Below are 27,627 nucleotides of genomic sequence, written 5' to 3'. Positions count from 1 at the left end.
AACTTTGTTTGACAAATGTATTTGAGTTTTTTGAGAATCTAACAAACAGGTTGGACATGGACTAGATGTGATGCATTTCGATTTTTAAAAGAACATTCAGTGAGATACTACAATTTTTATTTACACACAGAATGGTTCATGTGCAGAATGAAATTCCAAAGGAAGTGGCAGGTGCGGGTACAGTTACAACATTTAAAAGACATTTAGTTAGGTACATGGACGTACATGGAATAGTGTAGGTTAGATGGGCTTCAGATTGGTATGACAGGTCGGCACAACATCGAGGGCCGAAGGGACTGTACTGTGCTGTAATGTTCTATGTTCTATAAATAAGAAATGTTTGATGGGATATGAGCCAAGCACCGGTAGGTGAGACTTGTTTAGTTTGGGATTGCAGTCAACATGGACTGGTTGGACCAAAGGGCCTGTTTCCATGCTGTATGACTCTATGACTATGACTCTGAGTTTACTAAACAATATACAAACTCATTCTGTTGGGAATAAAATGTCAGCGTGGACAGAAGATTAGCTTATGAAAAGCAGAGAGTTGGGATAAATAGGTTTGCCCAACTGCAATAGTGAAGTGTCGTAGGGATTAATGTTGGGCCTCAAGTTTATACAAACTCTATTAGTAACTTGGATAAAGGAACAGTGTTTAGAAGTTAAAATTGATGATATCACAAAGGCTGTAAGAAAGTAAGTTATGAATAAGGCAGAGTCTGCAAATGGATATCAATAGGTTAAGTAATTGGGTAAAAAAGTTGGCAGATAATGCAGGAAATGTGAGCCTGTCAACTTTGGCAGGAACCATAGTGAGGTAACAATATTTAAATGGAGAGAGAATGCAGAAATCAGAGCAACAAAAGGATTTATGTATTCTGCTACGTGAGTGACAAACAATTAATATGCATATACAAGTAGCGTTTATTGCAAAGGAAATGGATTATAAAAGTAAAAAATGTGTGGCAACAATTTAATAGGGTCCATTCAGACCATGTCCAGATTACAAAGTACACTTTTGGTTTCCTTGCTCAAGGCGGGATAGAATTGCAATGGAAACAGTTCAGACAAGGATCACTCAGCTGTTTCCTAGGATTAGGGGATTTTTATTTTCAGGTGAAAAGTTTGAGCACATTAGTCTTATGCCTGTTGGAGTTAAGATGAATGAAAGGTGATGTTATAGTACGTAAAATTCCGAGGGGAGTAGATGCTGGGAGGACGTTTCCCTTTGTATGGGACTTAATAACTAGGAGATGCAGTTTAAAATTAAGGGATCCCCATTTAAAATAGAGATGAGGATGATTTCATCTCAAGAGCTTGGCAGATTCTGGATTCTTTACTCCATAGAGCAAATGACTAGTTTGCAGAACCTGATAATCATGTCCACGGTATAAATATTGTGTCATTGAATGTATTCGGACTGACTGAAACAAAGTCAAGGAAATATAGGGTTATGGAGGCAGGCAAGAAAATTGAATGTAGAGCACAATAAGATCAGCCATGATCCTATTGAATGGGAATAGCAACAGTGATCATCTCCTCTTGGTATGATCTTATGGCATGGAATTGTGTCTGCGCAATAACTGTCAGATAATAACTGATCTATCTCTTATTTCTAGCCTGCAGCCACTTTCTCTACATGAGAAACATTCTTGTCTTCTGGCAACATTGTGACCATTGAAATCAGATCTATTTTACCATGTTCCACCTTTGCAAATTCTTTGCCAATATTTGAAATGCACAAATAATCACCCCTTCATCAATCTTTATTTCTTGTTGTATTGTATTTTCAAATCATTGGCTTGGTGTCATTCTCAATCATGACTTTCTTATTGTCCCTCCTGATCTTTTGGTGGTGTCCTGGACAATGAACTATAGCCCTAATGCTGGTAAACATCTCTGACGCTGTGCTGTGACTGCTCTTTAAACATGAACTCACAAAACGAGTGTCAAGCATTTCAGGGTCAGCTGAGCTCATGGTTTTTCCTTTTAAAGGAATTTTATCAAAACCTTTGTGGCCAATGAGCTGTTATGTGCTGGTGATTGCTGGCCACATTCACTTCTGTCTGACTACCTGTGGAAACCTCAGAAGACAATAATGAGGATCCAGTAGGTTTGCTGCTGTATTTCATCTTGTTTTTTCCTGCTTGTGTTTCTCAGGTCATTGTGGAGTTTCAGCTTTTGGAATAAGACCACAGCCAATTCTATATGCGTGGACCTGGTACATGGTACACACATGGTACATGTGTGTGTTTTATTTATTCATGCTATACAGGTGTCAAATCAAGGCCAATCTCTAATAACCTATAAGAAATTGGAGTTGAACTGATGTAGTTCATGCAGTCAAGTAAAAGCTCAATGATTTTAACTGGGTGACAATAAAGGAATAGAATTTATATTTCAAAGTCTTTTTATTTAAAACCATTTCAAAATGTGTACATAGCAACCCTTCTTTAAATTCTTGGCAAATGTTCCTTGTCGACATGAGATATTGTGCATTGCAATGAAAATGGCCCTCCCAAAAGATGATAGTAAGGAGCTGGTGATCAGGAAGGAAAAGACACAGTAAGAAACCTGCCCACATGAAGAGTGCACAGTGATTTTATATCGGGGACATGATTATCGGGTTCTGCAAACTGGTTATCACCAGTGCAGCAATCTATGATGTTCAAGGTCTGTGTTTGAAACCTACTTATAGGTTGTGGAGAGATCCCATTCTTTTCTCACAGTTGTGCAGGATGATTAAGAACATTTTTTATTTTCCCACTACCTGGACAGGACTCAATTTTGCAGCCTATTCTTTGCTGTTTGTAAATAAGAAAGTGTTCTTTATATAAATTAACACAGCTAACACATTTGAACCAAGGATGCATGAATGAATCTGGGGCAATCCCTCAACATGTTATGGAATCGTAGAATCCCTACAATGTGGAAGCAGGCCATTCAGCCCATTGAGTCCACACTGACCCTCTGAAGAGCATGCCACCTAGAACCAGCCCCATCCTATCTCTAATCCTGCAATTACCAGGGCTAATGCACCTAACCTGCACATCTTTGGACTGTGAGAGGAAACCCACACAGACACAAAGAACATGCAAACTCCACATGGACAGTTGCCCAAGGGTGGAATCGAACATGGGTCCCTTTCTGCTGTGAGGCAGCAGTGCTAACCTCCGAGCCACTGTGCCACCCTGTGTTGGGTCAGAAAGAAATTGTAGAAAATGTTCAAGTTGTCTTAAAAAGCTCAGCTACTTGTTCTAGTGATGCACTGACTTTCTGCCTTTACATTGTGTTGATGGTCATATATAAACTTTAATTTAACAGGCTAGGGAGGATCAGTGATAGATACGCAGGCTAGGTGGATCAGCCGTGCTAAATTGCCTGTAGTGTTCAGGGGTGTGTGGGTAATAGGGGAATGGGTCTGGGTGGGATGCTTCAAGGGGCGGTGTGGACTTGAAGGGCCTGTTTCCACATGCAGGTAATCTAATCTAATCTAATCTAAAACTGGGATAGATGACAAGAGCTACCTCTGTTCCATCAGGATAGTGCATCCATCCATGGAATCAGTTGCAGATTTGAGCTGTGACTGCTGACTCAATGCATATCATCAGAAGAGCTGGACCAGTTTATACCTGGTACAGGGATTTCAGCCTCCCAGAAAATGTTTGGAATAAGAACTAATATAGATCACAGTGAGATGTGATTACCTGGAATAATTTTCATTGGTCTGGGTTAGGGTGTTCTGAAGATTTTTCCAGATTTGTTCCATCATGAATTACCCTTGCGAGTTTAAAAAAAAAACCTTGGCCTCTCCAAGAAAGGGAAGGTAATGGCCTAGTGGCATTATTGCTGGTCTGATAATCCACATGAGCCAGGGTAATGTTCTGGGGACCCGGGTTCGAATCCCACCATGGCAGGTGGTGGAATTTGAATTCAATAAATATCTGGAATTAAGGATCTAATGATGACTATGAATCCATTGTTGATTGTCAGATAAAAACATCTGATTCACTCATGTCCTTTAGAGAAGGAAACTGCCATTCTTACCTGTGATAATGGGAACTGCAGATGTTGGAGAGTCCAAGATAATAAAATGTGAGGCTGGATGAACACAGCAGGCCCAGCAGCATCCTTTTGTGCGCTCCTGAGATGCTGCTGGGTCTGCTGTGTTCATCCAGCCTCACATTTTATTATCTGCCATTCTTACCTGGTCTGGCCAATGTGTGATTCCAGAGACACAGTAATGTGTTTGACTCTTGTCTGCCTTCTGGGCAATTAGGGATGGGCAATAAATGCTGCCTAGCCAGTGACGCCCTGATCCCTTGAATGAATAAAAGAATAAAGGAAAATTACTAGGCTGGTGATGGATGTAGACTGTTCAGAGTTGTGATACTTGTAAACCAATGCAGTGGGTGGGAATAGACTCGATACGCCAGCTTCCTTTCACTTTGACAAAGAGCACCTTGGTTTACATCAAGGTAAACAGCAAGAAATAGCTGGGACAAAACAAATAACTGTTGATGCTGGAAACAAAAATGGAAATTGCGGAAGAAACTCAGCAGGTTTGTGGAATGAAAGCCGAATTAACATTTCATATCCATTGACCCTTCAGAGTATTGACCAGCAAGGTGTTTTTTTTTCACATTGTGCTCCATCTACAATGTGATTTCAGGTACCTGGATGCCCAGAAGACATTTGTTAACGTACCACATGAAAAATTATTGTGAAAATAAAAGCTCATGGTGGAGGGGTTAATGTATTAGCATGGGTAGGAAGGATGACTGGTAGTAAATGGGGAATGTGCTTGAGTGAACTTTTGGCAGGATGTGATGCGTGGTGTCCCAGAGGGTTTTCTGCTGTGACCTCCAACCTGTGTGCAATTTACATCAATGACTTTGATAAGGTGAGTCAAGGAAAGGTATCTATGTTCACAGATGGCACCAAGATAAGTTGAGATGTGAGTTGTGAAGAAGACATGAGTTGGGGTGGCTCAGTGGTTAGTGCTACTGTCTCACAGCCCCAGGGGCGTGGGTTCAATTCCACCCTTGGCGCCTGTCTGTAGAGTTTACACGTTCTCTCCATGTCTGCGTGGGTTTTCTCTGGGTGCTCCAGTTTCCTCCCACAATCTAAAAATGTGCAGGTTAGGTGGATTGGCCATGCTAAATTGCCCGTTGTGTTCAGGGATGTGTACATTAGGAGGATGGGTCTGGGTGGGATGCTCTGAGTGTCGGTATGGACTTGTTGGGCCAAAGGGCCTGTTTCCACACTGTAGGGATTCTATGATTCTATGAGTTTGCAGATGGGTATGGTTAGTTTTGAGTGAGTGCACAAGTGTCTGGTAGATAGAGCGTAATATGGGGAAATGTGAAGTTGTTCATTTTGGAAGGAAGAGTGAAAGCAAAATGTCATTAATATGGAGAATTGTGAGTGGCAGATTGATTTTTGTGTCCTAGGCACAAAATGTTAGCATGCAGGTACAGCAGATATCAAAAAGTTTACTGGGCTGCTATCCTACAATATGAGAGAAAGTCAACATCAAAGTGCAGATTTTTACTCTTCAGACCTATAGGGCATCATGGTGTCGAGCAACATGGGTGTTTGTTAATAGCCCTGAAGGGAGACAGGTAAGTAGGCTAACATGCATTAATGGTCTCACCAGAAATGCCTGGAGAAAGGCTGTGGATGGTACAACAGTTTCTTACAACAAAGATATCCCAATTATTTTAGTATTGTGCAGCATGTTGCAGTTTGAAATTTGTCTATCCTTAGGATTGCCATCCCTTGCAGGATTAAATCTCTCCATTCAGGGAAGCAGCTCATGGTAATAGTTGTCGGGGAAAAAGCAGAGCTGAAAACCCAGGCCACCCAGAGAGGTGCAGACCTATGGAGGAAAAAGTAATTGCAGAGATTTTGAGAAAGATGACTTCAGGGTAAATTTTATGGTTTTCTTGGAAGGTATCTATGTTTTTATCGGCTTATTATGTTGTAAATTTTATTTTATTACTTTGTAATGTCAATAATCTAATGAAAGTGTCAGTTGTAAGTATTTTCAGGAAGTAATTTTCTGGAATTTAATTGTTTTTCCTTGCTCTTGGAATAAAATAGCTGCAAAGGGGGCATTTCCTAGGTTTTATTGGATGTGTTTCCTAATTGCTCAATTCCTATCTGTTTGATATTACAAATCAGCTAGTTTGGACTGTTCATTTATCACTAATTTGTAATAATTGTTGCTGTTAGATGAATGCTATATTTCAGTCATCCACGGTTTCAATTGATAGTGGGATGTGGCTGGCGCTGGCAAGATCAACATTTATTTCCCATCTTGAGGAGATGATATATTGAACTATTGTAGTTATTATGGTGAAGATATTCCCCTGGTGCTGTCCAGGAGGAGATCCAGGTATATGTCCCAGCTTCAGGGTGAGCTTGCCAATTGGATACATAATTGCCTATCAACAGGAGGCAGAGGGTAATAGTGGATGGTTGCTTTTTGGACTAGAGGCCTGTCAACACCGGTGTTCCACAGGGGTCAGTTCTGGGTCCGTTTTTGTCATTTATATAAATGATGAGAATATAGAAGGCGTTAGTAAGTTTGCAGACAACATCAAAATTGGTGGCACAGTAGATGGTGAAGAAAGTTTTCTCAGGTTACAGAGGGATCTTGATCAAATGAATCATTGGTCTGAAAAACAGCAGCTGGAGTTCACTCTAGATCAATGTGAGGTGTACATTTTGGTACAAAAACAAGGGTAAAGGGCTTATACAATTAATGGTAGGGCTTTTGGCAGTGTTGTAGAGCAGAGGGACTTCGGGGTGCAGGTACATACGGACAGGATGGTTAAAAAGGCATTTGGCACGCTTGCCTCATTGCTCAGCCCTTTGAGTATAGGAATTGAGAAGTCATGTTGAGCGTTGTACAGGACATTGGTGAGGTCTCTTCTAGAGTACAGTGCCCAGTTCTGGTTGCCCAGTTATACGAAAGATATTATTAAGCTGGAGATGGTACAGAAGAGATTTACCAGAAAGATGACAAGTATGAAAGGTTTGAGTTGTAAAGGAAGGCTGGATAAACTGGGACTCTTTTCACTGGAGCTTAGGATGTTGAGAGGTGACAAGCTTATAAAATAATGAGAAGTATATGTATAGAGTTAATGGTTGTTGTCTTTTCCCCTGGATGGAGGATTTCAAGAATAGGGGGCATTTTTTAGCATGAGAGGAGAGAAATTTTAAAAAAAGGCACAAAGCAATCCTTTTACACAGAGGATGGTTCGCATGTGGAATGAACTTCCTGAGGAAGTGTTGGATGTCGGTACAGTTACAACATTTCAAAGACATTTGGAAAACACACATGAATATGTAGGAAGGAAATGTTTGATGGGATATGGGCCAGGAGCAGACAGATGGGACCCATTTAGTTTGGGATTATGTTCGGCATGAACTGGTTGAACCGAAGGGTCTGTTTCCATGCTGCATGATTCGATGCAAAGAAAGAACTATCAGTGTAGTTACTGGCACTGAGCTGGAAAATGGTCATGTTGGTAGGTACTTAATGACCTTGACCTTCTAGGTGGTGAGGGTTACAAATGATATTTGGAAGTCACAAATGATATTTGGCAAGTTGTGGGATTGCATCTTTTAGAAGGTACACACCACTGTCATTTTATGCTGAAGGCTAAACAATCAAATATTAAAGTGTAAATAGACTACCAATCAAATGGGTAGCATGCTCTGCACAATAGTGAACTTTGTGTGATGGTGGGATTCTGTCCTTTGTCCCTAGAGTATTATGTAGGTTGCTGGATTACCAGTCCAGCAATAAGATGAGTAATTTGTGGAATGTAAGTGGAAGAGGAGCCAGTGACTTGTTACCAGGGTGAACACAGCAGGAGTGTGTTTGGCGTGTGGAACTGAGAGAAAAAAATGTGGAAATCAAGTCCTATTATTGCCAGTGTTCTTTGCCCAAGCCTCTATTAATGAAACATGAATGCACTCAGTTAACCTTCATAATGAACCAAGGGAGCAGGAAATTGAGATTGAATTTCTTTGAACGATATCCTCCTCTTTTGGAAGAAAGTTACTGTTATTTGCAGCTGCACCAGGAGGTGAAGGATTCCAAGAGCACTAAAACTGGTGATGGTATTGGACAAAGTTGCTTTGGGGTAGGTTTGGTGATGAAGGGAGAATCTGTAACTTTAAGGTGTGAAAATGTTGGCAGGTTTTGCTGTTGTATCAGCTACTTCCTTCAATGAGTTGAGATGATCCCCAGCAGTGCTGGACTGCTTCCTTTTGTCACATACCAGCTGGTCCTGCAAGAGAGAAAGGAGTGTCAGTGATCATATTGCACTGTGTTTGGGTGATGTCCCTTCCTTACTGGAGTAGCTGGAGGTACAGGAAAGTGGTGGGAGATGCTTGTGAAACTGACAGTAGTGGAAAGTATATCTGGATGCTCTGGCCCAGTGCTGCATGCCGCAGGGTGTGCTGCTCGGTGAATAATAGAGCTGTGGCACATAGAGTAGTGTTATGGTGGTTTGGGTGTATGTGAGGGTGCAATCAATGAATTTGACCATATGCCTAAAGTCATTAGACATCTTGTAGCAGTGAATTGCCAGGCCCTCAGCATCAACCTTATTGAGTTGACCTGTTTGGTTAACTGCCACACTGCAGGTCATTCTTGAGGCCCTCTGCCGCTCTTACTCATCCTGCTCCTTCAGGCACTCCAAGCTGAGCTATGGCATCTCTCCTTCTTTCCATTCTGGCCATTTCTGCATCCACTGTCCCCTTGTCAGGATGCAGCAACATTTGCATTAAATAATAGGAATTCAACACACAAGGCCTCTAGAACCACTTGGTGTACTTTGTAACAGAATAAATTGCCAAAACATACCTTCACTGCAACTTGGGTGCCTAACAATTTAAAGAGCACTTGTGCAGGAATCATCTTTTAACCTCATACCCGATCTTTGCAGAGCAATGCATGAGTTGATTGCCAGGACAATGTTGCCAAATATGTGGTGCCAGTGCTAGGACAGATTCCAAGGCTCCCTTTCTGAATATATGCTGTATTCATTAAAAAAAAAGCCACCAACAGATGTAAATGGGTATGATTTGATAGCCATTTCAGAGACTTGTTTGCAAAGTGATCAAAGGTTAGTTCGGTTTGGCTGAATGACTGGTTTGTGATACAAAGTGACATCAATTTCCAAACTGGCTGAGGTCAGCATGAAGGTCCTGCCTTCTCTGTCTCTCCTCTCACCTGAGGCATGGTGACCTTCAGCTCAAACTCCCCACCAGTCATCTTTTTCTCTATCTCTCTGAAGAGAGAGCAGCACTATGTTCCAGTGGGATTGTGGCTGCTTTACCTTTACCGAGAACCAAGGGCACAATTTCAAAATAAGAATTCCCCCATTTTATTTGGAGATGAAGAATTTATTTTCTGAGGGTGGTTAATCTTCCGAATTCTCTACCCAAGAGAGCAGTGGAGGCGAGGTTGTTGCTTATATTCAAGGTTGAGTTTGACACACTTTTGGTCCACAAGGGATCACTCAAAGATTACCGAGGAGCACATGGGAAAGTCAAACGAACACCGCGATTAAATCAGGATGATCTTCTGAATAGTGGAGTGTGTGCAAATGGCCAAAATTTCTTGCTTTTTAATATGATGTCAAGTAGACGTTGTTTCACAGGCTTTCAGTCATCTGTTGTGAAATCCACACTGGCACCATTGTGAACAGGCTTGCCTCACTGGCTGTACTGCTTAATTTCTTGTTGCCATGTGTTTGTCACATTGGTAATGGTTCTGAAAGAATTAGTGTTTAAGTTTCATTAGCTCATCCACTCGATTGATGTCACATTAGTCTTTGTAGCAAGCAGGTGTATTTTGTACAACTCACAGGAGACCCTTTTATATGACTAGGCAGACATACTTACAATAATATACTTATTGCTAACACGCATTAAGTCATCTAGTTAACTAAGACTGGTGCCAATTCTGTTTCGACTCACCAATGGCCTATCTTCCACCAATGATGAGTAGACAGATCTAGTCACAGTACTGACAGAAGATTAATGACAGTGTACTATCTCAAGCAACCCTTACCCTCTGCCAAATACTGGTACTGTAATCAGTGAAAATACCAGTGTTTGTGCCACCTTTTTTGGTATAAATTCCCACACCTTCATTTATATTGGATAGCACATTATACTGCTGGCATTATCTTGCCAGTAGGGTCCAATAATTTCCCTCAAAATGAATTCTGTAAAATGTTTTGTGGTGACATTTTTTCTGTTTAATAATTGAACCTCCTACTGTCCATAAAAATGTGTCTAACCAAAGGAAGTAATTTTGAGAAAAATAGGTCATACTTCACATGAGCATTAAACGTACCTATTGAATTATCTTTCGTGCCTTTAATGTCTTCATGATAACTCATATTTCAAAACTTCAGTCATGCCTAAAAGCAGGGGCTTGACCTTGTTATTTTTGTCAGAGCTGCAACAGTACAGCTGAACTTGGATAGTGAAGTTGGAACACCTGTACTTTGGCCAGCACTGCAGTGTCCTGGGAATCAGTTATAATGGCCCAAGTAGCTTTCTGCTACAATGTTGTTGAAAATTGCTTAAAGCAAACTTGAAATTCCAAAGCTCTACGATAATGTTTACTCTAAATAAGAACCTCTGTATGTAATAGATCAAAGAAATTAAATGGCCCAATTTTTTACTTGTTGACTTTATGTTCTGTTGTGTAATCTCAATTCTTAATTTAATGCATCTTTGAAAACTCTAATTGTTATTGCATGTGGAAGGGACTTTTGTTGCAACTGTTCATTTTATTTATTTAGTAAAAGAAATTTGTTTTGGCAGGTACTAAATTTATGGCTTATGGTAACACATGCTATTTTATAACACCTATTACGGTTGCACAGTGACTCAGTGGTTAGCACTGCTGTCTCACCGCAGCCAGGACTCGGGTTCGATTCCAGCCTTCGGTGACTATCTGTGCGGAGTTTGCAGATTCTCCCTGCGTCTACGTGGGTTTCCTCTGGGTGCTCTGGTTTCTCCGCAGTCAAAAGATTACGTGGACTGGCCATGCTAAATTGCTCCATTGTGCCCAGGGATGGTTGTGTGGATTAGCTGCAGGATTACAGGCATAGGATACCACTGTGTGTCTGGGAGCAATGTCCTTTAGGCAGTTGGTGGGAATGTGATGGGCTGAATGGCCTGCTTGCACACCTGGGATCCTAGGATTTTATGAAAAGGAGGAGGTGAAGGTGGAAAGAAATGTGCCGATTGACAAAGTTATACAAATATTTTACTTTTTAATTTGAGCTCAATTTCTGAAAAAAAAACATGCCAAGCTTTGTACACAAATTAAGCCAATTCCAAGGGAAGCAAGACAGGCAAGGGTAGGAAAGGGATATGGAGCTATTGTGACCAAGTCTGGAGTTGTACTCTGTTGTTTCAGACCCAAAACATAAAATAAAAATACTTTTTCCAGGATGGTCAGCTTTCCATTTTATGTTTTAATCAAAAGATCTATCAATGCAATTATGTGTTTTGTTATCAAAACAAATCTAAATCAATAAAGATGTATTAACTGGTTATCATACTGTAATGTACAAAAATAAATGCTTATGTCCCTAATTATCCCCAAAGCGCACACAAAAACACATACACGGACACTTCTGGAAACCAGGGAAAACAGATTTGTCTCTGGAGATTGACTTCCTGACCAGAAAAAAAAATGCTTTGGCCAATGGTTTACTCTTGAGGCAAGAGGATGAAGTGTAGAATGTTCTGGAGTCTGCGGCTCTGATGTTTTGGCATGTGTGGTGAAGTCACAAATAATGTTTCATTGTTTCTGAAGTCTTGCAGACATAGCTTGATCAGGAACTACACTCTTGAAATGTACCTTCAAGATTTCTGTCAAAAAAAAGGTTTCACCTTAAACTAATACGGAATGTTTTCTTTTCATTCATGGGTGACATCATTGTGTATAGCAAGCTTTCTTCCAACTCAGCTAGTTCTTAGCAGGGTTCCATCCAACTAGATTAATTAAGAACATCTCTACGCCAGTAAGTTTTCAATATCCCCAGCAGGGTCCACAGTAAAGCAAGCAGTTATCATCAATCATGTGATTTGAATCGTAGAATCCCTACAGTGTGGAAACAGGCCATTTGGCCCATCAAGTCCATGCCGAATCTCCAAAGAGCATCCCACCTTCTCATCCTGTGTCTGAGATCCTGTAATTCTCATAGACAATCCACCCAAACTACATACCCCTGGACAGTGAACAAGGAATTATAATAACAACTAATGTAGAATTGTTAACTGAGCTCACAGTATGGTATGCCTGGGTGTACTGGAGGCCACAGGTCTTTGTTTTTGGCAGCAAGAAAGAACACGAATACACACACTCCCCTGTTTAAACTCAGTTATTTAAAGATAGGTGACAGCTTAATTTCTGGCCACTGGTTAATTTCTTGGGCTAATTCCCTGCCCAAACAGAGACAACCTACCTGGTTTAAAATTTAAATCGCATTATTGGGTGCATCCTCCATGGCAACACCTCTATTAATCAATGTGCAAGTCAGAAAGCTTTGACAAGTTGACTGTTTTAAACAGTCCTGAAGTTTATATGGCTAAAAAAATCACTTGTATGGATTACTACAGAACTGAACGCTCCAATCACTCACCTTTACCACAGCACCTCCTCCCTGAACCTGGATAACCTCTCCCTCATCTAAGTCTGCTCTGACTCAAATTGGAACAAGTCTCACAGCCTGATTAACTAACTAAGCTTTCCACTAAAATTTTTGTCACCTCACCCGCTCTACCCACTTAGTTGGGTCTTACAGTATAAAAATTGGCAAGTCATGTTGCAGCTGTAGAGAACTCTAGTTAGGCCACATTTGAAATATCATGTACAATTCTGGTCTCCACACTAGTAGAAGTCTGTGGCGGTTTTGGAGCGGGTACTGCAAAGATTTACCAAGGTGTTTCCTGGCTTGGAGGGGATTAACCATGAGGCTAGATTGGGTAAATTTGTTTTGTTTTCGTTTGAACTTCAGAGGCTGAGGGCCGACCTGACAGAAGTTTACAAAATTATGTGTGACATGGGCCGAATGGATAGTCGGAGTCTTTTTCCCAGGGTAGAAATGCCAATCACTTTGGGACATAGATCTAAGTTCAAAAGGGGAGAGTTTATAGGAGATGTAAGAGGGTTTTTAACTCAGCAGTTGTTAAGTGCCAAGAATGTGCTGCCGAATGAGGTTGGGGAGGCAGATACAATAGTGATGTTAAAGAGGCATTTTGACAGGTACATGAATAGGTAGGGAAGAGAGGGATATGGACAGTGTAGACACAAAAGGATTTTAATTTAGAAAGGTGTCATGTGTTCGCTGAAGGACCTGTTCCTGTTCTGTTCTGTTCTGTATTTTTTGTAAAGTTGAAGGCAAATAGTGTTATTTTTGAGATAATGCATACTTGCATGTAGCTTGATGTTGATAACAAGGACACTGTCGATCTGTCGTGATATAAAGCAGCCTATGTACAGCTGCCAGTCACACAGATTTCAATAAAGAGCAACTGAACTGAGGCACAACCAGACTGAGGGCAGCAAACAAAACAGCTTGTCAAGCCATAAACACCATGTTAGTGTTCAGAGTAGGAGGACCACCTGTTTCATTGTACGAGACAGAATTGGACAAAAAAGTGAACTTTGTATCAGCTGAAGACATAGCATCTACATTCCAGATTGAAGGTGTGTCAGCAAAAGAGGCAATTCATTATAAGGGCCTGAGAAACATCAACTCAATCCCTTGATGGTCAGAGAATAGAGATGTATGTCAGGAGTGAAGGTCTTGATATTTTAATCTACTTGAATTGCCTGGAAAGCTTCAACTTCAAATGGGCAACTCCCCTGCTTCCTGGGAGTCTCTGTAAATATCTGATTCTGAGTTAGAATTGGATGGTCTTAGATTTTTTAGCCAGGAAATATTGGACTCCGAAAACCTATCCCAACTCCAAAACTGACATTCCAGTCCTTACACTGAACACTTCCCACTAACCCTGTAATGGCCAACAGCAAGATTCCCTGACAAACCCTCTCACCCTGCTGACTACCATCCCACCACTTCACATTCAACTGTCACCTCACCAACCCAACCTACTCACCCATTCACTGATATTTAAGCTTCATCTTTAAATTTGCCGTTCGTCAACAAGTGCAGTTAGAAACTGTGCTTGGCCTGTCTGTGCTCCCATTCCTGACAACTCTCGGAGAACTGTCGGTGAGACGTTGTGTATCACATTTTCGATAAATCCAGGCGTGGAAAGCCCATCAAGCGGCAGGAAATGTGGACTGTTGTTGTCAAATCAGGGATCGTTCAAATAAAGCAGCAATCTGACATTGACTGCCTTTCTTCAGATGTTTCGGGTTTGTATTAGAGCGTCACTTCAAGGAAGGCAGGAGAGATACCAGTTGTGAGATGATCACATCAAGATGTTGAAAGTGATAAAAGGATTTGATAGGATTGATGCAGAGAAATTATTTTCTCTGGTGAAGGAATTGTGAACAATGGGCACAATCTTAAAATTAGATTCGGGCCATTTGGAAAAAGTCGAAACAAGAAGCACATTTTGACCTGAAGGGTTATGGAAATTTGGAATTCTCTTCCCAAAAGACTTTAGATAATTGGAGCTATCAAGATCGATCTATCAATTTTTGTCAGCAAATGGTTTCATGGGATATGGAACAAAGGCAGGTAATTGATGTTGAAGTACAGAGCAACTATGATCTAATCACACGCTGGAGGGTTAGAATAACCTTCTTATGTTCATAACCAAATGGCTGTGTGCTCCACAAATTGGATCAGAAATCTAGACCGAAATCACAGCAATATGAAATGAGACCAGGAGGCCATATCACAAGATTCCACACTTCATTTTTAAGTGATGCAAAAATTTGAACTCCAGACTCTTACCTGTTGCTGTATCTCAAAAGATTATACAACAGGCAGCATTGTGTATTCAACATTGCATGACATAAACTCATACATCATGTCACCTGGAATACAGTAGACTTTTCAGTATCCTGATGAAAAGCAATGGAAGAAAACACATCATGTATATTTATAAAGAAAGTGAACTTATCAGAAATTAATTCTTTTTCTTACATTTTGGATGCCCAGAGTACTTCACAGCCAATGAATAATATTTGAAGTATCTGGACGAGGGCAGTTGCCATTTTGCAAGCAGCAAGGTTCCACAAAAGCAATAAGCAATAAATGCTTCACTGTAGTGTTAGCAGTGATTGTATGCTTGACTTTTTCCTGAATATTTCAACATTTTCCCCAAAATAAATGATAAAATCTGATACCTGCTTGAATCCGTTGACAAAGATGAGAGAATGTCATGTTTGAATGCAAGTAACACTGAACATTTGAAGGAAGTGTTCAGAAGATAAAATTGCATTGAAGAAAATTCAAGCTCCGATAATGCAGGGAATGCTTGACGTGTAGACAATCAATATTATCTGTAAAAACTTTGATGTCAATGTCAAACAGTAAATGTAATGTACTATTACACATTCTGTAAATAAAGTATAACGTTAAAGGAATTGAAAGTGAAAATCAAGCAATATTTACATTTCTTGGGAACCTCACTGCAGTCACAAAATGAATGCTATAGCTGGTAAGAAAGAATGCAACATTCTGTTAGGAATAAAACTTGCCAATTGCAGTTGCAAGTTTCAATGACTAGTGTTGCTGCTGTGTTATATGTTAGTACAAAGGCAAGTGACATGTGTGAGGGTATGCCACTGCTGCCTTTCGTGAAGCAGTTAACTCAGATTGTCTTTCTTTCTCTAAAGAATTTTCAGCACTGCGATTGTGGGGTGGTGGATAAGTTTGTGTGTGTGTGTATACACAACCGAGGATACATCAGCCTGGAGATCTTCATGCATTCAGTGAATTCCTGTCCATAATATAGTGGTCAATAAGTTTGGACATGACTACTGTACCTGTTCTTAAATTTATTCAGTTAAGTCGCATTTATGCAGGTATCAGATTTTATCATTTATTTTGGGGAAAATGTTGAAATATTCAGGATCGCAAGAAAAACAACAAAATATGGTTGTGAGTGGTGACCTTTGTGTTTGAAAATAATTAGAACTTAGTTTGGTTTTAGGATTTAAAGGCTCTCCACAATGAGTGGAGATAGTTTGAGGAGTTGAATGGCCTACTCCTGGTCTTAGTTTGTATGTATGAAGTGTAGTTTGAAGAGTACTCACTGTTGGAACATAGGAAATGCCACAGCCAATTTGTTACAAGATCCCACGTCCCTGTTTTAGTTTGAAATGATGTCGTGTGATGTTCTCTGCTTATTTGAGAGGAAAGACAGGGATCTGGTTTAACATTCCATCCAATTGGTAGCAAGCCTGACAGCACAGCATTCCCTCAGTATTACACTGAAGCATCATCCTGTACCCAATTCTCCAGAGTGGGTCTTAAGTTCTCACACCTTTAGACTGAAGTGAGCCTGCGACCACTGCAAGTCACAAATTACTGTGGAACTGCTACTGATTGAAATCGGATGACGATCTTAATTTATTCACGTTTGTGCTCACGATGCTACCACCAACTGCTGTGTGATGTTGGCAGTCAGTTTTCATATCTACTGTCCTGGCAAGTATTCCTCACTCAAACAAGCAATCTCATTGTTATTTGTGGGAACTTGCTGTCTGCAAATGGACTTTGTACTTGTCTTGTTAAACAAAAGTGGCTACACTTTAAACGTTTTCTTCAGTTGTGAGATCCTTTGGAATGATGAGGAGTTGTGAAGCGTTGCGGTATGCTTGGAAATGTCAATTCTTTTGCTGCCACTGTGAAGACTAAGATCTCAGGCAGTTCTTTTTGTCTTTTTTTTTGCAGATATCGCCAAGGCCCTCACATGTGCCTATCACGGTACGGGAATGGGTGCTGCCTGGGGTGGAACCCAACACGGGGCAGCGGGCTCTGTGTAATACGTAAGTTTAAATAAGAGCTCTGCTTCAGTCTGGCTTTGTTTTGTGAAGGAATTGTCTCCTGATGACAAGTGTTCAAGAGCTGTAATACCATCTATGTTAGCCTGCCTCAAATCCTGCACTGCTGTAGATTAATTTGGCAGCTCATAGTCTTCACTTCTGGTGGACGTTTTGTGTGCGCGGATGTCTGAACTGGTACGGGTAAGGGCATCAATTTTGCCTGGCAGGAGTCAGCCGGCTCCTAGTTGAAGACTGGGAAAGCTGTGAGGGCCCACTGTTTGCCATCCAGGCAATGATAACACCACCACAATTTAATGCGCTTCTCTTTTGCCATCTACCCTGAAGACAGTCACACTTGCTGAGAGGCACTGTTCCCTCCAATGGAGCGGTTTACTGGGCATGATCCTAGACAAAAGTGCCAGAAGCCTATTCAAATGTGAGGCTACCAATTTTAAGCCAAGTTCAGTCCTGGTACAATATCCACAAGTGTCTATGATCAACCTCGGATCTTTATCCCTCCCAATTTTTAATTCATTGCACTGCCCATGTAGTAGCCTCTGGCTCTCTGCCACTCCGCCAGCAGATATTGCATGTGCTGCTAAACCAAGTCTGCACTCACCATGTGGTCAGTTTGCTGCCATCACCCTCTTTCACTGTACTGACCAACAAGGTCTAGTGCAGTGGAGTGAAATCCACTCACTGATCTGATTGGAAGAGTCTCCTGTATTTAATTGGGAAGTAGTACATTGCACGATGGCAACAAGTTGAATGTTGAATTGATTTGATAGACTGTGTCACAAAGATTATGTGGAGTGCCTGGATATCGTTTCTTACTCCTTTTAAGGTTGTGGTATCACAGAATACCTACAGTGCATAAGGAGACCACTTGGCCCATAGAGTCCGCAGTAACTCTCTGAAGAGCATTCCACCTAGACCCAGCACCCCTACCTTATCCCTGTAACCCCACATTCCCCATGGTTAATCCACCTATCCTGCACATTCCCGAACACAATCAACAATTTTTTTTTAGCGTAGCCAATCCACCTAACCTGTATATATTTGTGACGGTGGGAGGAAACCCACACAGACATGGGGAGAACGTGAACACTCCACACCGTCATCCAAGGCTGGAATTAAACCTGCGTCCCTGGTGTTGCGAGGCAGCAGTGCTAACGACCATTTCACTCCTACACTGTTCTCCCACCAAATCTGCCCGATATTTGAAAGATCATTTACAGGATATGGACACTGCAGGCTTGGCCAGCATTTATTTCCCATCGCTAGATGTTGTTGGAAAAAGTGGTGGTGAACTGCCTTCTCGAACTGCTAATCTATTTGGTGTAAGATGATCCGCAATGCTGTTGGGGAGTGAAATCAAGAATTTTGACCCAGCGATGATGTCATCATAGCTGCTGGTGCTTGGGGCACGCGTCAGTATTAATCCTTTCAGATCCTTTGCCTGCTTTATACAACACTCCCTCCCCACTCCACCTCGATGAATCAGCTTTTGAGTCCTCCTCCTCTACAAGCTAAACTCCCGGCTGAGAGGTATTCCGGAGCCATTGTGTCTCATCTCTGACCCAGAGAAAAGTTCATTTCCCTCTGGATATTACTGCATTTCTCTGGTCCAGTGGCTGCGAATGGTGCTGTGTATGTCGTTTGAAGTACTTGCAGTTATAGTTTGGTGACGTAGTAGCTCAGGAAGGGCAGGCAATGGGAAAATATTTTCAGAAATAAAAGAAACAAATTATTAATTGTTTGCAGACTATGTTTGCCAGTTTGACTGACCTGGACTAGTGAATACTTTTTCCTGTGGGATGAGTGTTGCATGTTAACCATTACTTTTTTAAAAAACTTTTTTTACAGCTGTTTGCTCCTTTGGATGTGGTAATGGTTATTGCATTGCACCCAACCTCTGTTTTTGCCGAGGAAGGCAAGAAGGAAACTCCTGCACAGGTAACCATGGCAGCTATCGGCTGCTTTTGTGTTTATGTAACCGTACATAGGCTTCACTTAGGAGGGAGGACGTGTTTTTGCATAAGATGGATTGTCACTGATTTATTGAATGGTGGGAAGTTCTCTCCATAATGAAAGGGGAATTTGCCATGTGCGTTAATTTGGATATTTCAAATGGAATTTTTAACTGTTAAAATCAGAAGCAGGAGTCAGAACAGACTATACAGGCCCTGGAGCATCTTCGATAAGGTCATGTCAGAATTTCTACGTCAACTCTGCTTTGCCGTCACCATCCCAACATCCCTCGACTTACTTAGTGCCCAAAGTTCTAGCAGTGTCTGACTTGCACATGCTCAAGGTGGAGACTCCTTGAACCTTCTGGGATAGACAGTTTCAAAAGTTCACAGGCCCCAGAGTGAAGACATTTCTCTTTACCTCCACCCCAAAGAAGCAACAGTTTATCCTGCAACAATGGTCCCCAGTTAGGGGAAACAGCCCTTCAGAATCTACCCTGTCAATTTAAATCACTCGTCTTCTCTAACCTCTAGAGCACATATTTTCTACTCAGTATTGGAGGAAAATACCTGAACACATAATATTTTGATGTTTCTCTGGTTGTTCTTTTAATTTCAGATGATGGAAGGTCCGGTCACCTTCTAAGTGATAGTTTATTAAACCACTCGGACATTGATGGTAAGTGGGAATAAACCTTGTACCCATCCAAACTTGTAGAACTGTACCAACTGAATGCTTGTCAGTTATTGGAGCTGGTACAGTTATGAAGACTCATGGACACACTGCTTCCAGCTAACGCTTCAAACACAATTATATCCACGAATTGCAGAGTGTTTTAAAAATTGCAAGTGACAACATCATTGGAAATCACCACCTTTGCGTACCAATGCCACAGATTAACTTTGAAGAAGAGAAGAGTAATTTTGTCTTTGAGGTGACTGCAGTTGTGTTCTCAAGACTGTGAAAAGAGTTGGCAAAATTAATCAAGCTGAGCTGCTCTGTACAGTAGAGAGTCAAAAGGAACACAAGTTTAAAGTTATGAATAAGAAAGGAGAAATTCCGAGCCAGGTGGTAATAAAGACACAAAGCAATCTGTGATATAGAGTTGGGGCGTTGGTTCTTAAACCTGTGACTGTTATGAATATTATTGTCTCTACAAATCATCTATCAGTATGACATGGATACTATCACTATTTGTTCAACATCTTTGTGCCAAAATCCTGGAATTCCCTACCTAACAACACCATGGTGACACCTCCACCAGATATACTGTAGCTGTTCACAAAATACCACTAACTTCCCAAGGGCAATTAGGGACAGGAAACAGTGGCTACATTTAAGAATGAATTGCAAAGGATTGGATGCAACACTGTGAGGCCTAGTATTCATCCTTTATGTAATCCACACAACCACAAGAATGTAAACATCTCGTCTAACATTCCGAGTGAATGAAATAGCCAATGCAGTTTATAAAGAGAGTTGGAAAAGCTCAGTAGGTCTGGCAGCATCTGTGAAGAAAAAAATCAGAGTCAATGTTTCAGGTCCTGTGACCATTCGTCAGAACATGGAAGGGTCTGAGGAAGGGTCACTGGACCTGAAACGTTAACTCTGGTTGCTTTTCCAGCATCTTCTGGTTTTGTTCCTGATTTACAGCATCTGCAGTTCTTTCGGATTTTATGAAGAGGGTTTCTGTTCCAGTTTTTGAAGTCTGTAATTGATTAAGAAAAAGTATGTTTGTTTGATTTGTATTAGGCTTTGCTGAAAGAAGCGCAGATATAAAATGCACGCTTGTATGTATTGCTCTTCACATACTGGAGCTCTGTCAAAGCAATTCAGAAACAACAAATAATTATTCAAGTGCTTGGGCTGGTGTTATGTAGGAAAATACAATGACCAATTAGGTACAGGAAAATCCCACACATAACAAATGAGATTTGTGAGCGTGTGATTGTTTATTTCATGTTATTGATTGAAGGATTAATTATTTTGGGTCCCAAATTAATTGCCAGATTTTCTTCATAGTATCAAAAATAGAAACAGATGGAGAAATTTTGGAAGCATCTGTGGAGAGAAAGAAGAGTCAATGTTTTGGGCCTTGTGACTCTTTTCTTTTAGAACTGTGGCTAGATTGGTGCCCAGTCTGCTTTGTGAAAAACATGACCTTGAGCTTCTGGTCACCTGTGACTTCAACACACTGTCGTGTTCCCTGGCCAATGCCTGTGCCTTGGGCTTGCTGAAGCTCAACGCACGCTGGAAGAACAGCAGCTCATTTTCCACTTGGGGACGCTACAGTCTTTAAGCCTCAATATCAACTTTGACAGTTTTAGGGCCTGAACATCTTCTCCCAGGTCCCATACACCAGGCCTTGTCGTCATACGGGCTGCTACCACACACAACCCACTTCCGGTATTAATGGTCCCCATTAGCAGCTCTTTATTCTCCCATGCTGACATTTATCCATTCCTTTGTCTGCCCAACTGTTGTTTGCTCTCTCTCTGGACTCCTTGTCCTAGCTATGATACGTTCTGAAGGAGTGTCACTGGAACCAAAGTGTTGACTCTGCTTTCTCTCAATGTGCTACTACACCTGTTGAGTTTCTCCAACAGTTTCTGTTTTTGTTTCAGATTTGCAGCATATACAGCTCCTAGTTGTTTTTTAATTTCTGTGCAGAATATCGTTCTGTGCAAAATACCTTGCTGAACTTTAATACTCACTTGAATAGGTAGATGAGGTTCAATGTCTTATCTGATAGATGATTATTTCTGCTACAACACAGCTCTGAAGAAGGCTCACCGGATCTGAAACATTAACTCTGTCTTTTCCTTCACACATGCTGTGAGTCTCGTTGAGCTTTTCGAACAACTTTGTTATTCTTGTTGTTGTAGCTCTTCCTTAGTCCTGTCTTGGGTTTCGGGTCATGTGTGCTCAGATCCTGCAGTGGGGTATGAAGATACAGTCTCTGATTCCTGAACTGAATACAACATAGAACATAGAACAGTACAGCACAGTACTGGCCCTTCGGCCCACGATGTTGTGAATTTTTACCCTAAACTTAAGGTCTGTTTAACCTCCACCGCATCTTATGTTATCATCCATATGCCTATATAATAACCACTTAAATGCCCTTAATGAGGCTGACTCCACCAGGGTCTCCGGTAATGCATTCCACGCCCCGTACCACTTTCAGATTAAAGAACCTACCCCTGACGTCTCCCCTATATTTACCTGCACTCACTTTAAAACTATGCTCCCTTGTAATAGCTACCTCCACCTTAGGAAAAAGTCTCTGGCTATCCACTCTATCTATACCTCTGATCATTTTGTACACCTTTATCAAGTCATTTTTCATCTGCCATCATTCTAAAGATATAAGCCCTAGCTTTCTCAATCTTTCTTTGTAAGACCTTCCCTCCATTCCAGGCAACATCCTGATAACTCTCCTCTGCATCTTTTCCAATGCTTCCACATCTTTCCTGTAATGAGGTGACCAGCGCAGGACAGAATACTCCAGATGTGGAACCAGAGTTTTGTACAGCTGGAGCATAACTTCATGGCTCTTGAACTCAATCCCTCTATTAACAAAAGCTAGCACACCATACGCCTTCTTAACAACTCTCTCCACCTGGGTGGCATCTTTCAGGGAACTGTGGACATGAACCCTGAGATCCCTCTGCTCCTCCACGCTGCCAAGAATCTTTCAGTTAACCCTGTATTCTGCTTTCATATTTGTTGTTCCAAAATGAATCACCTCACACTTTTCAGGGTTAAACTCCATCTGCCACTTCTCAGGCCAGCTCTGCATCCTGTCACTGTCCCTTTGTAACCTAGAACAGCCCTCCACACTTTCTACAACTCGACACACCTTTGTATCATCTGCGGACCTACTAATCCACTCTCCCACTTCTACATCCAAATCATTTACAAAAATGACAAAAAGAAGAGGACCCAGACCAGATCCTTGTGGCACCATGTTGAATATTTTCCGTCCACTACCACCCTTTGTCTTTTAATGGTCAACCAATTCTGAATCCAATTTGCCACGTTTCCCCCTATCCCATGCCTCCTTATCTTCTGCATGACCTTACCACCGAGAACCTTATCAAACACCTGACTTAAATCCATGTATACCACATCCACTGCTCTACCTTCATGCATGTGTTTGGTCACCTCTTCAAACAATTCAATGGGTTTGTGAGGCATGATCTAATCCTCACAAATTCATGCTGACTATCACGAATCAAACTGTGCTTATACAAGTGATCATAATTCCTGTCTTTCAGAGCCCATTCCAATAATTTGCCCTCCACTGATGTAGGACTAACTGGCCTGTAATTTCCAGGGTTATCCCTATTCCCTTTTTTGAACAAGGGAAATGACATTTACCATTCTCGAATCTTCCGGCACTATACCTGTGGACAGTGTGGACGAAAAGATGATCGCTAAAGGCCCTGCGATCTCCTCCCTTGCTTCCCATAGAATCCTTGGATAAATCCTATCAGGCCCAGGGGACTTATCTCTCTTCAAGTTCCCCAAAATGTTTGGTACATCTTCCTTACTAACATCCACCTCCTCTAGCCTACCGGTCAATTTCACACTGGCCTCCCCTACAACTAGGACCCTCTCAGTTGTGAATACAGAAGAAAAGTATTCATTAGTGACCTCTCCTATCTCTTTGGGCTCCGTACACGAATTCCCTTTACAACCCTTGATCGGCCCTACCCTTTCTGGAGCCATTCTCTTATTCCTCACGTACGTGTAAAAAGCTTTGGGGTTTTCCTTATCTTATCTGCCAAGGTTTCCTCATGCCCCCTTGTAGCTCTCCTAACCTTTTCCTCATCTCCTTCCTGGCTAATTTGTATCCCTCTAAAACCTTTTCTGATGCTTATTTCCGAAACTTTATATAAGCACCCTTCTTCCTCTTAACTAGTCGTTCGACCTCTCTTGAGAACCAAGGTTCCCTCACTCGAGCACATCTTCCCTGCCTGCTAGGGACAAACATATCAAGCCCACGCAGTATGCATTCTTTAAACGATTTCCACATTTCAATAGTGCTCTTCGCTGACAGCATCTGTTCCCAATTTATGTTACCCAGTTCTTGCCTAACAGACTTATAATTACTCTTCCCCCAACTATAAACCTTACCCTGCTATATGTACCTACCCTTTTCCATGACTATTGTAAAAGTAACAGAGTTGAGATCACTATCATCAAAATGCTCTCCTCCCAACAGGTCTAATACTTGGCCCAGTTCATTGCCAAGCACCAAATCCAAAGTGGCCTCTCCTCATGTTGATCTATCTACATACTGTGTCAGGAATCCTTCCTGAATGCACTGGACAAAACTCGCTCCATCTAAACTATTACAACTAAAAAGTTCCAATCAATATTTGGAAAGTTGAAGCCACCCATGACTATAACCCTGTGACTTCTGCACTTTTCCAGTGTCTGCCTCCCAATCCACTCCTCCACTTCTCTGCAACTATTAGGGGGTCTGTAAAAAATGCCAAGCAAAGTGACTGCTCCTTTCTTGTTCTGGACCTCAGCCCAAACTGACTGTGTAGACATATCATTCATGAACTGCCTTTCAGTAGCTGCTGTACTAGCCCTGACTAGCAATGCCGCTCCCTGGCCTCTCTTACCACCCTCACCATTTCTTTTAAAGCATCTAAGTCCTGGAACTTCCAACAACCATTCCTGTCCCTGAGTTACCCGAATTTCTGTAATAGCCACAACATTGTAATTCCAAGTACTGACCCATGCTCTAAGTCCATCCACCTTATTTCTGATACTTCTAGCATTGAAGTATTCACACTTCAAACCATCCCTGTTTCACAATTACGCTCCATCGACCGCATTTCTTTATTAACAACCTCACCCCTTGTTGTGTCTGTTGGAAGGCTGAATGCCTCCCCCTCTGAATTATAAACCCAGCTCCCCATCCCCTGCCAAACTAGTTTAAACCATCCCCTACAACTCTAGCAAACGTCTCTCCCAGGATATTTGTGCCCCTCCGGTTCAGGTGCAACCTGTGCTTACTGTACAGGTCCCACCTTCCCCAGAATATACTCCAATTATCCACATAATTGAAGCCCTCCCTCCTATACCAGCCCTGTAGCCATGTGTTTAGCTGCACTCACTCCCTATTTCTTACCTCATTATCATGTGACACTGGTAGTATTCCAGAGATAACAACTCTGTTTGTCTTGGACTTCAGCTTCCAACCTAACTCCCTGTACTCGTTTCTCACATTCTCAGTCCTTTTTTTACCTATGTCATTGGTAACAATGTGTACCATGACTGCTAATTGCTCATCTTCCTGCTTAGGGATCTTGAAGATACGATCCAAGATGTCACGGACCCTGGCACCCGGGAGGCAACATACCATCCATTCATCTTGTTCGGGTCCACAGAACCGCCTGTCTGTGCCTCTTGCTATTGAATCCCCCACTACAATTGCTCTGTTATTATCCCCACTTCCCTTCTGAGCCACAGGGCTGGTCCCGGTTCCAAAGACCTGGTCCCTGTGGCTTACCCCTGACAGGTCACTCCCTCCGCAAACAGTATCCAAAACAGTATACTTATTGTTGAGGGGAACGACCACAGGGGATCCCTGCACTGACTATTTCCTTCCCTTTCCTTTCCTTATTGTCATCCAACTACCTTCATTCTTTGAGTTAACTAGGTCCCTGTAGCTCGTTTTCATCACCACCCCAGCCTCCCAAATGATCCTGTATTCATCTAGTTCCAGTTCCCTAATGCGGTCTTTGAGGAGCTGGAGCTGGGTGCACTTCCTACATGTGAAGTCAGCAGTCACTGCTGTTGACTCTTGTCTCCCACATCCTGCAGGAGGAACATTGCACTGACCTGACTGCCATCCGGTCTAAATTTAAACTTCCTCGAAAGATATGTAAAAATCAGAGAATAACTTTCTTACCCTTATATTCTTAGGTTAGAGGAGGTGGAAGGTTGTGGGGACACCATTCTTGTGGGGTCACAGGTTTTGATTCCACCCAAACTGTATTTCCCAGGGGTCCTTTCACTCCTGGTCTGCTCCTCCTTCGCCGCCAAAAATGAAGGCCCAGAAGCTCTAATGGTGAGTTATCATACTTGCAGTTTACCTTTCCTGGAGTCCCCTCGTGCTCGCTCCCGATTCCCGCTGCTGAACACATAGAGGCCACAGGCTCACGAGGTATGTCTTTTAAACTGAAAAGCTTACCTTCCCAGCAGCCCCCCTCGCACTCTCTCCTGACTCCCGCAGCTGAACAAATGTGTGTGGACCCTCTCTGAAATTGAAGATTTATTTGGTCCAAACATATACTCCTGTTTTCAAGTTTGTTGGCTGCAGAGTGGTTGTGTGGTGAGTTAATGAGAAACCTGGGTGAAGGCATAATGTTCAATGCCAAATAAAGAAAAAGAACTGATTAGGTAGCTAAGGTGTATCTGGAAAGTTGTCATGTTTAGGAGAAGCCCGCCTTTGTTTTGGAAATTTTTCTATCGGGTAAAGGGAAAACTACACGAGAGAAGATTTGGATAATTTTGCAGCCCTAGGATAAATGGAGAAGGATATACCTAACTTACAAGATCAGTGTTCCCTATTACACTGCTCTCAATGAGGCTTTTTAATCATTCCAACCCAGTTGATGGAATAGTGTTGTACCTGCCTTAGGTGATCTGTACTATGCCAGGAGATCACCCTGCCTTAATATTATGCACCATCTTCAGTGCAAAGTGAGCTGTACCCAAGACAGAAATGAATCCAGCTCTTGCTTGAAGGAATATATTGAATTGACACTCATCTTATCAGATGGCATCATGTTCATTATTGACTGTGAAAGTCTAAAATCTGGCATTGATCTAGCTGTGCTATTGATGAACCCCTGGCTTTCCTAATCTATTTATTCAAAGTAACCTGTCTAACTGAACATAGTCTATTCACTTTATTTTAGAAACCTAAATCAGATCACCCTTCTGAATATATTCAACAATTTATACGTTGAATCTAGTTTTTATGGGTGCAGATTTGGGGAATTGATTACCTATAAGAGCAATGCATGTTGGAGAAAAATAACACCTTTAACAAAAGAATCGAGGATTATGAAAGAAAATTAGAAATTGGAAATCTGAAACTGACGAGAGCACGAGGTCTAGGACTGTCAGACCGATGAATCTATTTCTTTTGCACAGGAAGGGAAGGGTATTTTTACTGTTTGTCCTTGTTAAATCTCACAGAGGGTTGATCCTTGTTAAATTGCACAGTGGGTTGGGAAGCCGCACTGATTCCAGAATCTTTGAAATGCTTTGGAAAAGTATTTCACGCCTTATCATCTTTTGTTCACCTATACATGTGTGATCCACTGGAGTTCAGAAGAGTAAGAGCTGATTTGATTAAAACATATGAGATCTTGATGGGTCTTGATGGGTTGGATTTGGAAAAAATGTCTCAACTTGTGGTCGAGGCTAAAGCTTGAAAACAAAATGTCGTGCCTTTAAGACCGAAATCGGGAGAATATTTTTCTTACAGAGGATTGTTGATCTTTGAAATTCTCTTTCTTAAAAGATGGTGGAAGCAAAGTCTTGGAATCTTTTGAAGACAAAGGTAGATTGATTCTTGATAATCAAAGAGGTGAAAGGTTATC

At 41.6% G+C, this 27,627-nt stretch overlaps 1 protein-coding gene across 1 annotated transcript in view; it reads left to right on the top strand.

The window, feature by feature from the left end:
* LOC125459369 (kielin/chordin-like protein) overlaps positions 1–27,627 on the top strand; it is a 320,716-nt gene that overhangs the window by 67,787 nt on the left and 225,302 nt on the right. Inside the window, exons 2-4 of the mRNA XM_059651906.1 lie at positions 16,929–17,023; positions 18,887–18,976; positions 19,610–19,669. Coding sequence (XP_059507889.1) covers positions 16,929–17,023; positions 18,887–18,976; positions 19,610–19,669 — 245 coding nt within the window. The remainder of the gene's footprint in view (positions 1–16,928; positions 17,024–18,886; positions 18,977–19,609; positions 19,670–27,627) is intronic.

Source organism: Stegostoma tigrinum, chromosome 17 (genome assembly GCF_030684315.1).
Source record: "Stegostoma tigrinum isolate sSteTig4 chromosome 17, sSteTig4.hap1, whole genome shotgun sequence".
Classification (NCBI taxonomy): domain Eukaryota; kingdom Metazoa; phylum Chordata; class Chondrichthyes; order Orectolobiformes; family Stegostomatidae; genus Stegostoma; species Stegostoma tigrinum.
This window is presented reverse-complemented; position numbering and strand designations above follow the sequence as displayed.